This window comes from Lycorma delicatula, chromosome 3 (genome assembly GCF_047948215.1).
Source record: "Lycorma delicatula isolate Av1 chromosome 3, ASM4794821v1, whole genome shotgun sequence".
NCBI lineage: Eukaryota > Metazoa > Arthropoda > Insecta > Hemiptera > Fulgoridae > Lycorma > Lycorma delicatula.
Window position 1 is genome coordinate 159758972 of NC_134457.1, and position 13831 is coordinate 159772802.

Consider the following 13831-nt stretch of genomic DNA (forward strand, 5'->3'; position numbering starts at 1 on the left):
AAATTAAAATAATAACTGTTGTAAATAAATTATGTTACATAACTGTTGTTAGAAAATATTACTGATTAAAAGACTGAAAAAAATGGTCATGTATTTTTAATATTTATATGTAATTTTTCTGGTTGTTCCACATGATAGGATATAAAAAATATTCTAATGTGCTCTATTTGTTACTTTGTAATACATAATTTAAGTACTATTTAATTTGTTTTTTCTTATTAAACAGAGCAGCAAAAGTGGAAAGAAACCTGAGATAGCCACTGTGATTGCCCCTTATCAAGCAACCAGTGGTGAACAGTTGAGCCTTCAACGTGGACAGCTCATTATGATACGTAAAAAGACATCAACTGGTTGGTGGGAGGGTGAACTGCAGGTTATTATTTTTTTTAATGTTAACCATAATGTTTATTTTGCTGTGCAACTTTCCTTCGTTATTTCTGACATGAAGGATTTGTTATCAGCGTGTCAACAAACTCATTGAACTATCATTGTTAACTGTTTTAATGGAACTGTCTGTAACACTTCATGTTTTGAATTTTTATAACAAAGGCCAGTAGATTTAATAAGAAGGATTGGAGGAAGTTGGTGATGTATAATTTAATATGTTGCATGGTAGTTATTATTGTAGTAACTCAGCGTCTGTCTAATAACAAATTTCTTTTCAGTGTGGTATAGATCAAACTAACTGAAAATAGAAGATGTAGTAGTAATATTAGTAGTAGTAAAAGAGTTACAGGAATTTAAGAAAAAATAAACTCCTTGCACAAATCCATGAAAAATTATTTTACGTAATATATTTAAATGAATTTCTTTACATTAATCTTATTAGAATTACAGATTAATTCAGGTTAAAAGTTTGATTATAATAGTGATAATAATTACAATCATTAACCAAATTAGAATTATATTAATGCTTAAATGCATTATTTTTGCGACCTAAATTAAATTACTGAGAAATGTTTCTCTAAATATTAAAATTCAATTATTTAAAAAATTCTAAGCAATTATGGTTGAATTTCACAATTATTAATTACATAAGATTGCTTGGTCATTAATAATTATAAATTCTTTTTTTTTTCAAATATTTAAATAATTATTTAAATTATTTATTTACCTGTAGCAGTCTTATGACTTCAGAAGGCTGTATAAAGGTGTATCACGAAGTTCTTGCAGAACTTTCATAACCTATTCTACTCGTGAGAATAATAGAAAAAGCGTATATAAACATATTTCTAAAATGCTTTGTTTGCGAGTTACAGCTAGAAAGAAAGATTTAGTTCAGATTTCAGCTATCCTGGTGAAATGAGATTGTACTGAAATTTTTAGGATGTTAATTAAGGGGCAGAATTAGTGATTTCTAATGGCTTTTGACCTGAAAAATTGAGTAAAGTAGGTCACAGAACCATATCTGCAGTTTTTGAGAAATCTAGGGTAAAAACTAATAAATTGGGATAAAAAAACAATGTTTGTAAGTTTGACGTATAATAATTTTGTTAGATGGGTAATAAACACACAAAATTTCTGAACAAAACTTGTAGAGAATTTAATTCTGAACATAATTGTGTAAGAAGTTAAATAAAACAAAAAAATGTTAGAAAAATTCAAATTTTATTTAGAAACAGTACATTACATATTTTTTAGAAAAGTAATTATTTAATGTAAACAAAAACCAGATTAATTTTTGGTGAGTTGAAAAATTTTTTAAACAAAATCTATTGCCAAAAATTGTTAAAATATTTTTAAAAAACTGGAAAGTACACAATTGAAAAATAAAAATGACTTAGATAATATTTTTATTAATGACAGAAATACAATAAATTCTTATTTCAAAGTTGGCAATAGAATATTAACAACTGAACAACAATGTTCAATACTATATTATGTTTAAATTGTCCTGAAAGGTTCATTAAGTATATCAGGTACTGTGAACTAAGCTGTCACTATTGAAGATTTTGTGTAAATTTTAGTTTGAACATGATTGGTTTGCCATTGAAGTATTCCCGTACTTATTTACAACATAGGAATACACTGATATGGTATTCATTTTGGAAGTGTGTATTGGTAATACTATAGCTGTTGCAATAGAATATGAAATTTTTCTGAATCACAAGATTCCAGATTCCAAAACAATCAGTGTGAATTTTTGCAATCTTCACTACCTAGTATTCATGTCAGCTACAAATGATCTGTCCATCATGACACTGGTATGGATGAAATTATTATAGGTGCACTTCAGCACAGTCCAGGTGTCAGTACACAGTTTGGAGTTTCACATTCAGTGGTTTAGAGGACAGTTAAAACAAGTTTTATCCTTATTATAAACAGCCAGTTCTACATCTATCCCCAGGAGACTGTTTGTTTCGCTTGGAATTCTGCAACTGATGGAATTCAAATTGACAACACCCTACAAGTATGTTTTGTGTACCACAATTCACTCAAGATAACATCAACAACTTTGGACAGAAGTAAATCTTCATGAAACAGTGAAAGGCAATTTTCAATACCAATTTAGCATCAATGTATGGCACAGCCTTATATTACCTGGCTCATATTACCTGGTCACTTAAATGCTGAGGTCTACTTGCACTTTCTGCAAGAAGAATTGCTGCAGCAGCAGCTTAAAGATGCTCTTCTAGCACTGAAACACAGAGTATACTTCCAGAAGTTCCAGAACGATGGCACGCCTCCCTACATCTCTTGTGCCATTTCCACCCACTTAAATCATAATTTCCCTAAGAAATGGATCGGTTGTAGAGATCCACATTCCTGGCCAACAAGATTGCCTAATATAACACCTTTAAGATGTTTGCATCTGGGAGTAGATGAAAAATACTATATACAAAACAAAACTAAATTTTCATGAGGAATTAATTGTTCACTTTCTGAAAGCAATGAGCAACTTAGGGACAGCCCAGAAGACTTAAAAAGAGCAACAAAAACTCAGTTTTGAACATTTATTATAAACTTGTACTACTTACAATGCAATTTGGTCTAGTGTACTGTTTCTAAATAAGATTCAAATTTTTCTATCTTTTCTTTGTTTTGTTCAACTTATCTTACACAATTTTGTTCAGAATTAAATTCACTCTACAAGTTTTGTTTAAAAGTTTCATGTGTCTTACCCCCATTTAACAATGTTATTTACTTGAACAACAGGATTTTTTACCCCAATTTATTGGTTTTCACCACAGATTTCTCAAAACTACTGCAGATATGGTTCTGTGACCTATTTTATTCAATTTTTCAGGTCAAAACCGTAAGAAGTCACTAATTCTGCCCATTAATTAATGTCCTAAAAATTTCAGTACAAGTACAGTCTTATTTCACCAGGGTAGCTGAAATCCAAGCAAAATCTTTCAATAGTTGTAACTTGCAAATAAAGCATTTTAGGACATATGTTTATGTGAAGTTTTTTTTATTATTTTCACTAGTAGAATAGTTATGAAAGTCCCAGAAGAGCTTCTTATAATACAACCTGAATACAGCTTTAATAAATTTATTATGAAGATGAATGTATTGATTCCAATGATCAGTTATCACATAAACACATTTTGGTAACAATCAAGGTGACATTTGATTGTTCAGCTACGTTTCTTTTTCCCAATTTGCTGGCCCCCACCACCATAAACTTGTGTTTTTTTGCATTTGCATACTAGTTTGGAGATCCAGCAAAATTATATCCATTGCTCACCTTAAAATGTTGAATCCTTCATAATCAATATCAGTTATCTCTTATGAACACCGAATCAAAATAATTAATGATCCTTCCTTTGTAATCTTTGATTGATTTTGAAAAATCAGACCTGCAGTTGTCTACACTTATCAATTACCTACAGCTGTGAATATATTTTTTACTCTCATTATGAAAATAAACTTTAGTTTTACAATTCAGTCTCTGTTGAACTTAGTGTAAAATAAAACTTAAAGAAGCCTCTCCCAAATTTCTGCTCACCACAATTGGGCTGATCCCATTCATTTCATGCTAAGAAGAACAATACAGTGTTCCAAATATGGAAGAAAGATTTTTGATATCATTGCATATAGATTCCAAAACAAACTAATAATTCAAAGAGAGCAAGTAACGAATATTGATGAACTTGTTAATTAATTAGTATTTCATTGACTAGCACTTATTATCAAATAATAAACATTGAAAGAGTCTAAAATTGATTAGGAAATCTTGTAGTAAAAACCTGTGTTATTAAGAAAGACCTAAAACTTGAAAAAATTGACTGATATTACTATTTAAAAAAACAAAAAAAACAGCATGTTACAATATTATTTATCTCATTGTTTGAACAAGTACTTAAATTCTCTGCATTTTAAATTAGCTCAAAATTTTTATAAGGTTAAGTTACAACCTAATTTATTAATATTGCAACTAATTATTATATTGCTGTTACTTCATTCTTTCGTTTTTAATTGTTCCAATGATAATTTTTTAAGAGGAAACCATATTATGAGGGTCATTCATAATCAAAAACACAAATTTCTCTAGAGCTAAAACAGTTAATTTAATCAATATGACAGTTTTTTCACTTTTTAACATAATCTCCAGTAACATTAATATATTTGTCCCGTCTCTGAATCAGCTTATTTTTGCCTGGTACAAAGAAATCTTTATCTTGATATCAGAGCCATTTAGCACATTTTCTTTGATGTCATCATTGTCATTAAACTTCTTACCATGTGGGGCCTCCTTGAGTGGATCAAACAATTAGTAATCTGATGGAGCCAAGTTAGGACTCTGTGGAGGGTGAAGTAGTACTTCCTGAGGTAATTTTTCAATTGTTTCTCACGTTAGAGCTGTGTGAGGTTAGGCGTTATCATGAAGCAGAATCATGCCTTTGTGCTGAGATCCAGGGCATTTTTTTCAATACTCCAGGCTTCACCTTCTTGATAAGCATGTAAAACTATTTATTGTTCACAGATCTAGAAAATCAACTAAAACCAAGCCTTTTACATCCCAAAAGATGGTCATCATGATTTATCCTGCCGATAGTCAGGTTCAGAATTTTTCTTGACAGGTGAACACATGTGCTTCCACTCCATGGTTTGTTTTTTTGATCCTGGTTCATAATGTTGAATCATGTCTCATCACAAGTTAGAATACTATACAAAAAAGAATCATCTTCCTACTGATACCATTGTTTCAGCTCTGTGCATATGAAAAGTCTTGTCTCCTTATGATGATTTGTCAACCCTCTTGGAACCCATCTTGTGCTTCTTTTATGGTTCTTGAGCTTGTTGGTGATAATATTATGAACTGAAACAACACTTATTTACAATTTTTTCACTATAATCTCAACTGTAATGTGTCAGTCTTCTTGGATGAGAGAGTCTATGCAAATTTCAAGTACCGGAGTTGAAATTTCAATTGGACATCCAGTTGACATCAGTCACTGAAGTTCAACTTTTTTTAAAAATTCTTCTACCCAGTTGTAAAGGTTTTTGCAGTTCATACATATTTGTCCATATTGTTTGGTCATAATAGGATAAATGTTAACCAAGTTTTCACCTTTGGAAAGCTAAATACGGATCACTATATACTGTTCAACTAATTTTTGAACTTCAATAGGACTTCCCATCATAAAATAAGATTGTGAGATTAAAAACAGTTTTACTCAAACAGCTGATCAAAAGTTACCAGCTTACTGTTCTAAAAGAATCATAACCCTCTTACCAACTGTTGCCTCCATAGCTATTTGTGTGCTTAATTATTGAATGATTCTCTTAAATGTTTACTAAAGATTAAGAGTAATTTTTTAACCGTGTTTCATGATATATATCATCCAGAATTAAACACTATAGAATAATTCTGGGCAGAACTGAGAAAGTGAATTGCTCCTCTATAATATGGAATTCCGTACTAAATTCTTGCAAATTACTCGACTGTTGTTTAATTTTATTTATTTATTGTTTAAACAGATTTTTAAGCATAAATAATTTTAATTTATAGTAGTAAGAATAATAAATTTAAGCCCAAAAAAATTTGATGAATATGAATTTAAAGATTAAAATACTGTATTTGGTTATACACAAACAAATGCATAAGGACAGTGAATTAAATATGCCCTATGCATTAATTAAGTAAACATGAAAATATTCAATTGTCTGTGTGTTGGATTTAGCAAATATTGTACTATAATATATTGTACTTTAATATGTTTACACTTTGTTCTTCAGTGTTCTTGACATGAAGCAAACCACCCAGTTAATAAAGAAAGTGAAAAATATATCTACTTCAATTTAAAGTATTGATATAATTTATTAATTAGTATCTCTTAAAAATTGTAATATTTTTTTTTTAATTTATTTAAAATTAGTATTATTTAAATAATTATATGGTACTTGTAATATATCTGTTTACGCCATTCTGGCATAAAGTTTTCCGTTATTTTCTACGAATTCCAAGCTAGGGTGGGTCCCGTTGTTTTGTTACAAGGAATGTTTAAATCCCACTTGGTTTCGTATTACTGGGTCTGTAAAGTCCACCTGTTTCTATTATTGTTCTTGTGTTCGACCCTCCCACCGTCATCCTTAGCGACCACGCCCATTATTCTATCGAGTTATTTCTGACTACCCTTTTCATACACCCGTTATTTTTTCGTCCCCTTACTAATACATACACACACTCTCCTGTCCACTACCTGGAGCTGGTTACCCCCGCCTTTTTTCGCCATCTTTTCGGCAGAGTAAATCCAACATCTCACCACTGCAGTCGCCTAGGGCAATACTCTCCTGCAAACTTTGTGGTAACATTCCTCACTCAAGCAGAATCTCAAACTCATCACTACACATCTGAGATTCTACGCCTCATGCTACCACCAAACCACATCACACCTCCGTTTTCCTGATTCACCGTGCGGACTACGCCCAGGATTACATAGGTATTCTTCTGTACTTGCTGTTACGAGTTCATCTCTGGATAATATTTGTGTGCTACAGGCAAGTTCAGTTTTTCATTACTTATTACGTTAAACCACTATGGTTTAACGTAATAATATCATTCAAATTTGAATGATACTATGGTATCATTCAAATTTGTGGAACATTCCGTTCATCATACCTATGCCGTTCAAGTTTCAATTTCACTTTAGTACAGTCACGACAGGTCACTTACAGAAGGCTGCCATTGTTCAGCTGCAACCTATTTCATGTGCTCAATTAAGTTCAGTGTGATTATATTGTAATTAACTCTTTTGTACTGTAATATTATTGTATCTTTTTCTATGTCAAACTAGAATTACATTTTTACATTATTTAACGTTAAGTTTGTGGTTCATAAATCAGGAAAGGCCAATGCCAATTAAGATTTACGGTAATTTGTTTTTCTAAGTTAATGACATTTGTTCATTCCTAATCTTTCAATATTACAACATTTGTCAGCAATGCAATAGTTTTCAGACATACTATGTTTATTGATGTCATATTTTTCTAAAGTTATAATTAAAACTAAGGTGTTTCATGTTCTCCTTCAGGCTTTGTCAAAAAAGTATATTGTCAAAATCTGTATTTAGAAGCGTGTACTCATGTATTTTTTCATTTAACTATCATTGTTCAGACGCTGATTTCAGCTGATGTATTAAGTAGTTTTTAAGGTTATAATAATTAACTTATATTAATTTGTTTTCGTTAAAGTCCAATTTCTTTTGGCAAATACTAGCTGTGTGTTTTTTTGTTTTTTAACTTTACCCAACAATATCTATATATTTTTATTTGTCATTTTGTAGGCCAAAGGTAAAAAACGTCAAATTGGATGGTTCCCAGCTTCATATGTTAAAACACTTGGCGGAGGTGGTGCTCCTTCATCAGGTAGAGGTTCTACTAGTCAGACTCCTAGCAAAACTCCTGAACCTACACCACCACCAGTGGCGGCAGCAGCAGCAGCAGCAGCAGATGGTTCTTCTGGTGGTAGGTTTGTTATTTTATGATTAAAAAGTGTTAAAACTATTTAATGCTTCTATTATTTTAGAGCTTTATTATTTTATGCCAATTATGTTCTGTTATTTGGAATAGCTGTAATGATTTCTATCTTGAGTACTTTTTACCTTTGTTAGCTTCATTATTTTATTGTATGCTGACACATTTCAGAATAACTCCAAAACTTATTGTTACAATAAGTTTTACAATGGAGTTATTTTGAAACACATCAACATATAATAAAAGAATGAAGCTGAGATAGATAAACAGTAATCAACATAGAAATCATAGTATTCTTAGCAGAAAATATAACATAATAATCATTATTATCTTAATAACAACAATTTTAGGTGTAATGGTATTAGAGAGTCTTGGGTAAAATAGTAATTGTACGTTTTTATTGCTTCATATTTCTGCAACAACTGGAACAACTTGAATAGCATAGGAATTTAAAAGGGTGTAGAGTGTAGGTAAACTGCCAGTTGTCAAATCTAATCAACCACTTTCTATTGATTATTATTGAAAACATTGCTAGACAGTGAAATAGTGTTACAGACAGGTATAATTTCTGTGCTATGGAAAGCAACTGCATTCTTTACTGATAGATGGTTGAGATTCCCACCAATTTTATTTGAAATTCTTGCCTTTACAATCCTTTCTCTGGAACATTATCAGTTAAACTCATAAAACTGTATCAGTGCAAGTGCTGTTTAAACACCTAGAGCTATGAAAAAACTTTTTTTATTGCAAGCAAAATCAGCGTATATTTTTTCTCCATATCAAAACTGGCCATTTGAAGTTTTTAAAGTTCCTGAACAAACAGTAAAGTGATTCTTAAATGAACTTAAACATTACTTTTTTATGTAATTACTTAGTAAAGCTATGAAATTGGAAAATTGAACGCTAGGAAATGAGGGGAAGAGCAGGGTTCCATTATGGCATTATAATTCCATTATTCCTGTCAGTGTTTTCAACTAAATTGAAACTTACAGCAGTTAGAATAAATATTTTAAGTTATATTCATGTTTAGATGCATGCTATCTTTACCTAAGCAATTGTTACAAACTTATTGATATATACAAAAATAGTACATAACTATGTTGCAGTTAAATAAACCATTATTTTTATCAATGTAATTTTTACTAATATTATGCCTTTACATTACTCTATTAATGAAATTTCTTGAATTTTAATATATTACTTTTGTTGTTCTAATCAGATTTCTGAAATCATTAATAATTATAACATGATTAGTTTAACACCTTGTTGAATTTGTATGATTTTGTAAATAATTAGGATTTTGTTTTCAGTTGGTATATTTTTTTTAGAAAAAAAAAATCATAATTTTATTGAAAATTATGATTATTTTACAATTATCATGATTAACCTTGTATTCATCTTAATTTGAAAGGATCAGTGGATAAGAATTGATTTTCAGCTTTTTTTATTGTAGTTTGTAAGGTGATGCACGTAAACCCTAATAAAGTATCGTTATGTATGAGATTTAATCAATTTTATTATTTGTAAATAATGTACTCATTTGTTTTTTTACTTGTTTTACAAGTTTAGTTTTTATTTACCCTAGTTTTTATTTAATTTTTTTTTGTGATTGATAAATGCATTGCCATTTTTTATATTTATTAAACACTTGAAAACCATGTTTACTAGATTACGTTCATTACTCTCACCAACAATTTGAAAAGGATTTCTCAATTTTGAAAACATTTTGGTAGTAATATCTTTTTGCCATTATTTTTCTTTATGGTCTATTTTTATGTGATCATTAAATTATGTTTAATCTAGCAGGAAAAGTAATTTGAATTTAAAGTTATTTTTGAGAAATTGTTAACTTTGTTGCGCTCTAGTTTCAGGTTCAAAATATTTGGATCCATTCACCTGAACCCAACTTTCCACCTTATTAAACACAGTTATCTATTTAATTGTTTGTTAAGATTTGTGTTTTTTTCTTGTGTTGTTTTTGGGTAATGATTTAACAAATTTTCAGAAAGTGTTATTTTAGAAAAAACTATATACTATTACAAATACAATTATTTTAGAACCTTTATCCCATTTTTAAACAAATAAATTATTTTTGTTATTGAAATAGTAGATTTACTGTATTTATTTTTTATTTAAAGAACACAATATGAATTAATATTTGTGTAACTGCAAATTAAACAAGTCCTTTCTGTACAATTATGCGATTATTTTAATATTGTTTTTAGTTTAAATGCTTAGTTTTTCATTCTAAATTAATAAATTTTTCTTATCTTTTTGACCTTTTTTTTTATGTTTTTTTTAACTTTTTTTTTTACACACATCTTCTCATTAGTATATATTTTTTTAATACTTTATGGCTATAGATAATTTTAAAAATTGGTTTCAGATCGTATTTGAAGAAATCTTTGATAAAGAATGTTATAACACAAAATTTTATGAGAAGATTATACAGGTTCTCTCGTGGTCTGCAAAAATTCATGAAATTTTAAAAAAGAAATTTTTATCTGGGAATATATTGTTCTTCTGCCTAATTTTATTTATAAATTAAATTAAAGTAATGAAATTATTATTTAATCTTACATGAAATAAGTTTTTAATTTATTTTGTAGAATAGACTGTTTTCTGTAAATTATTAATATTGCAACATACTTTTTATTATACGTAAATTAAATAAATTTATATTTACTTTTTAGTGCTGTTTAAATTACAGTTAAAAATATTAATCAGCATACTTTACTTGTCTTATTTTTATATATTTTTTTTGGTGAGAGAAGGTTTTTTAATTGCAATAAATATACGAATTAAAAATATATTAATAAAATTAGAAACACTAAGAATTAGAAACATTAAGTGTATGTTGCTATACTTAATTTTAAGCCAAGTTAATGTGTTCCCCACTGCAGTCATTACTGTGCTAAAGCCTTATAATTAAAATTTTAATTCATTATTGATGGCACTAATAGTGTGTAGAAAAATTCTTCAAAACATTAAACTTGCTTATAAAATGTTCTCTTTTCATAAATATAAAACTTCTTCCTTTGTTGTTATATCTATAAAGAATTTAAAAATTGGCTTCAAATTGTTCCAAATTTATATAATAATTTTGATATATACAGTATAATTGTCATATTTGTAGATATGCTTATGCTCTTAAAAATTCTATTTAAAATTAGCTGTAATCATACCAATTTAGAATTACTGCAAATTTCAATTATTCAAGTTAGAATAAATTTGCAATACCCTTTTTCTTGGAAAAGTGCAAGAAGAACCTCCAATCTCTGTGATGGAGTGATAGCATCTCGGCCTTTCATCTAGAGGTCAAATCCTGGTCAGGCATGGTATTTTCATACACTACAAAATTCCATTTCCATATTCCATGCACAAGCTTCAAGCTTTGTAGTGATATCAAGCAAAAAAAAAAAAAACTCCTAACAGAGAATAGAATATAGATTTTTCAGATTTATTTTCATGGATACAATAAAATGTTCATCTGATTTTCTATTTTTTTTTTTCCTAAACCAAATATTTTTCCCCAATGTATATTTTCTAAAACCTAATTATCTAAAATATTTTTTAGTGATATCTTTAATTAAGTTTTAAGACAATTAGCTAATTTAATCTAGAATGACCTTTTTCAAGTACGCTATGAATAATTTAAAACCTTACTCAATTATTTCAAATTTTATGGATCATATTTTAAATTTTTATTTTTATTTAATTTAATTGAGTGATTGGCAGTATGGATTTGGAGTTTCACTATTATTCCTTCAAAAATCTTACTATTTTTAAAATAATTTGGTTTCATTATTATTATTGTTATTATTCACTTAGAGGTGAAGGAAAATTTTAAGAATGGAACTATTGAAGGAAAGAAAATCAAACTTTTTTCTATGTGATTATTTTAGTTTAAATGCTTAGTTTTTTCGTTATTTTAAATTAATCAATTTTTCTTATTTTAAAGAAAAAATTGATTTTGTATATGATTATTAAAATTTATTGCTGACTGTGCTATTATGTTAGAAACCCAAATTGAGTTAAAGAATGAATTTATTGCTAAGAAATAAATATAATTATTAATACAAAAATAATGAAACAAAAAAGAAATTAGCATAATGAAGAATTAAGGCTGGGAAAACACAATATATTTGAAGTGGGAGAATTTTGTTTTTTAGGTAACAAACTTACATATGATATAGAAAGAAATGTAAACATCAAAAGCAGACTTGCACAGTTAAAGATAGATTTCATACAGAAAAGAAGTCTCCTATTATCTAATATAAATCTAAGAATTTTGAGTAAATTCATATGATTTTGTTGTGAATCTCTTAAACCTACAGATTTGATAGTTTTTCAATGGTTTTCTTATGTTCGAAATCCTGTATAGGCCAAATTTAGTAATTGAAATTTGACACACTTTCCATTATCCAATCAAGGTGAAATTTTGCACACAGTTTTGGTTCTGTTGACAATAAAATATAGAATATTTAATATCATTCTAAATCCAGTCTGGCAGACATTATTTAATATCATTCCAAATCCAATATGGCGGACATTGTGAAAACATATTGATTTGTTACTGTAAGTTATCTAATCTTGTTATGAGGGCAAACCGTTTTGTTATCGTAAGTAAGAATTTTGTTACTATAACAAAATCATTTGTCATCTCATTTGTTATTTTAATAAAATCATTTTTCTTCATGTAAGGATAGTAAAGATTCATGTGGGAACAAAAAATGAAACCAAAGAATACAAAATAAAAATAAACTGCAACATAATGTAAAAGACAGTTGGAGAAAGCGTGTCAAAGATACCATGAAAAGCGAGTGAATGAAAGTGAAAAGGTGAGGCGGGTGAAAGTTGAAGAACATCACAAACGCTTTAATGAAGAAAGACTTTAAGAAAATGAAGCACGCTTGCATTCTATGTGTTACATTTCACAAATAGGAGCTGAAGAAACACCATAAGCTCATGATATTCGATTGGAACAGGATCGTCAATGTCTGTAAGCTATTAATGCTGACATGGCAACATTTGAAAAGGCAATTAATAAATTCTGTAATCGTACCTGTGAAATTTGCACAAAATAATGCTATCCAAATCAGATTTACACAGTCCTATTCAATTAACTACAGATCTCAGGAATGGTCGGCCTGAGACTGTACAAGAGTACACTTCGTTTACATTCATATATATCATCCTCTTAAATAATTCCTTACAGTGGTTTAGGAAGCTAAACAGAAAAAGAAAGTCCAATTCAATGAGTTTGCACAGTCATGTCTACCACTTGAATTGTCATCTAAGCAGTTATTGCAATTATGTTCACGCTGCAAAACTCACATTACCAGTAAAAAAAATCACTGCACCTCCAAAAGCATACTGGAATAATTTGCATCTGGTAATACTCCTGAAGTGATTCAATTCTTGACACAGTCGGAGCAGCACCTATTATCAAGAATTATACCATTTGTAAAGATTATTAAATTCAGCGGCGTTTTTGGCCAGTATGGCTTCTGTACTCAAGCGGTCCTCTTCACCATGGATATCTTCAAAGTCAGCGAAACACTCCCACGAAGAGTAGATGATATTGGAGTGGTTGTCATCACAGAACACCTTGATAATCTGAACATAACTTGAGAATTTTCAAAAAATTGGGAAAGACTATTCAAAGTGTTTGATGATTGGTTTAAAATAAATAATCCACTGTACAAAGATGTTGCAAACATCGCCGATCTGCATTCAGTTGCCATTTCTACACAACAGCTGGTAGAAATAATTCACGAGCCTGAAAATGTTTACATTGCAATCGATGAAAGTTCAAGAATTGTTTGTGCTGCATGGCATCAAGGTGATAGTAATGTATTTGATTCAGACTATGCAGGTGTTCAATGCTGTTAACAAACATTATAAG

General features: G+C 29.2%; 1 protein-coding gene across 3 annotated transcripts in view; it reads left to right on the top strand.

Moving 5' to 3' along the window:
- Positions 1-13831, top strand: part of Dap160 (dynamin associated protein 160) — a 238769-nt gene that overhangs the window by 121188 nt on the left and 103750 nt on the right. For all 3 annotated transcript variants that reach the window (XM_075360884.1, XM_075360885.1, XM_075360886.1), the window contains 2 exons: positions 227-373; positions 7734-7914. In XM_075360884.1, coding sequence (XP_075216999.1) covers positions 227-373; positions 7734-7914 — 328 coding nt within the window. The remainder of the gene's footprint in view (positions 1-226; positions 374-7733; positions 7915-13831) is intronic.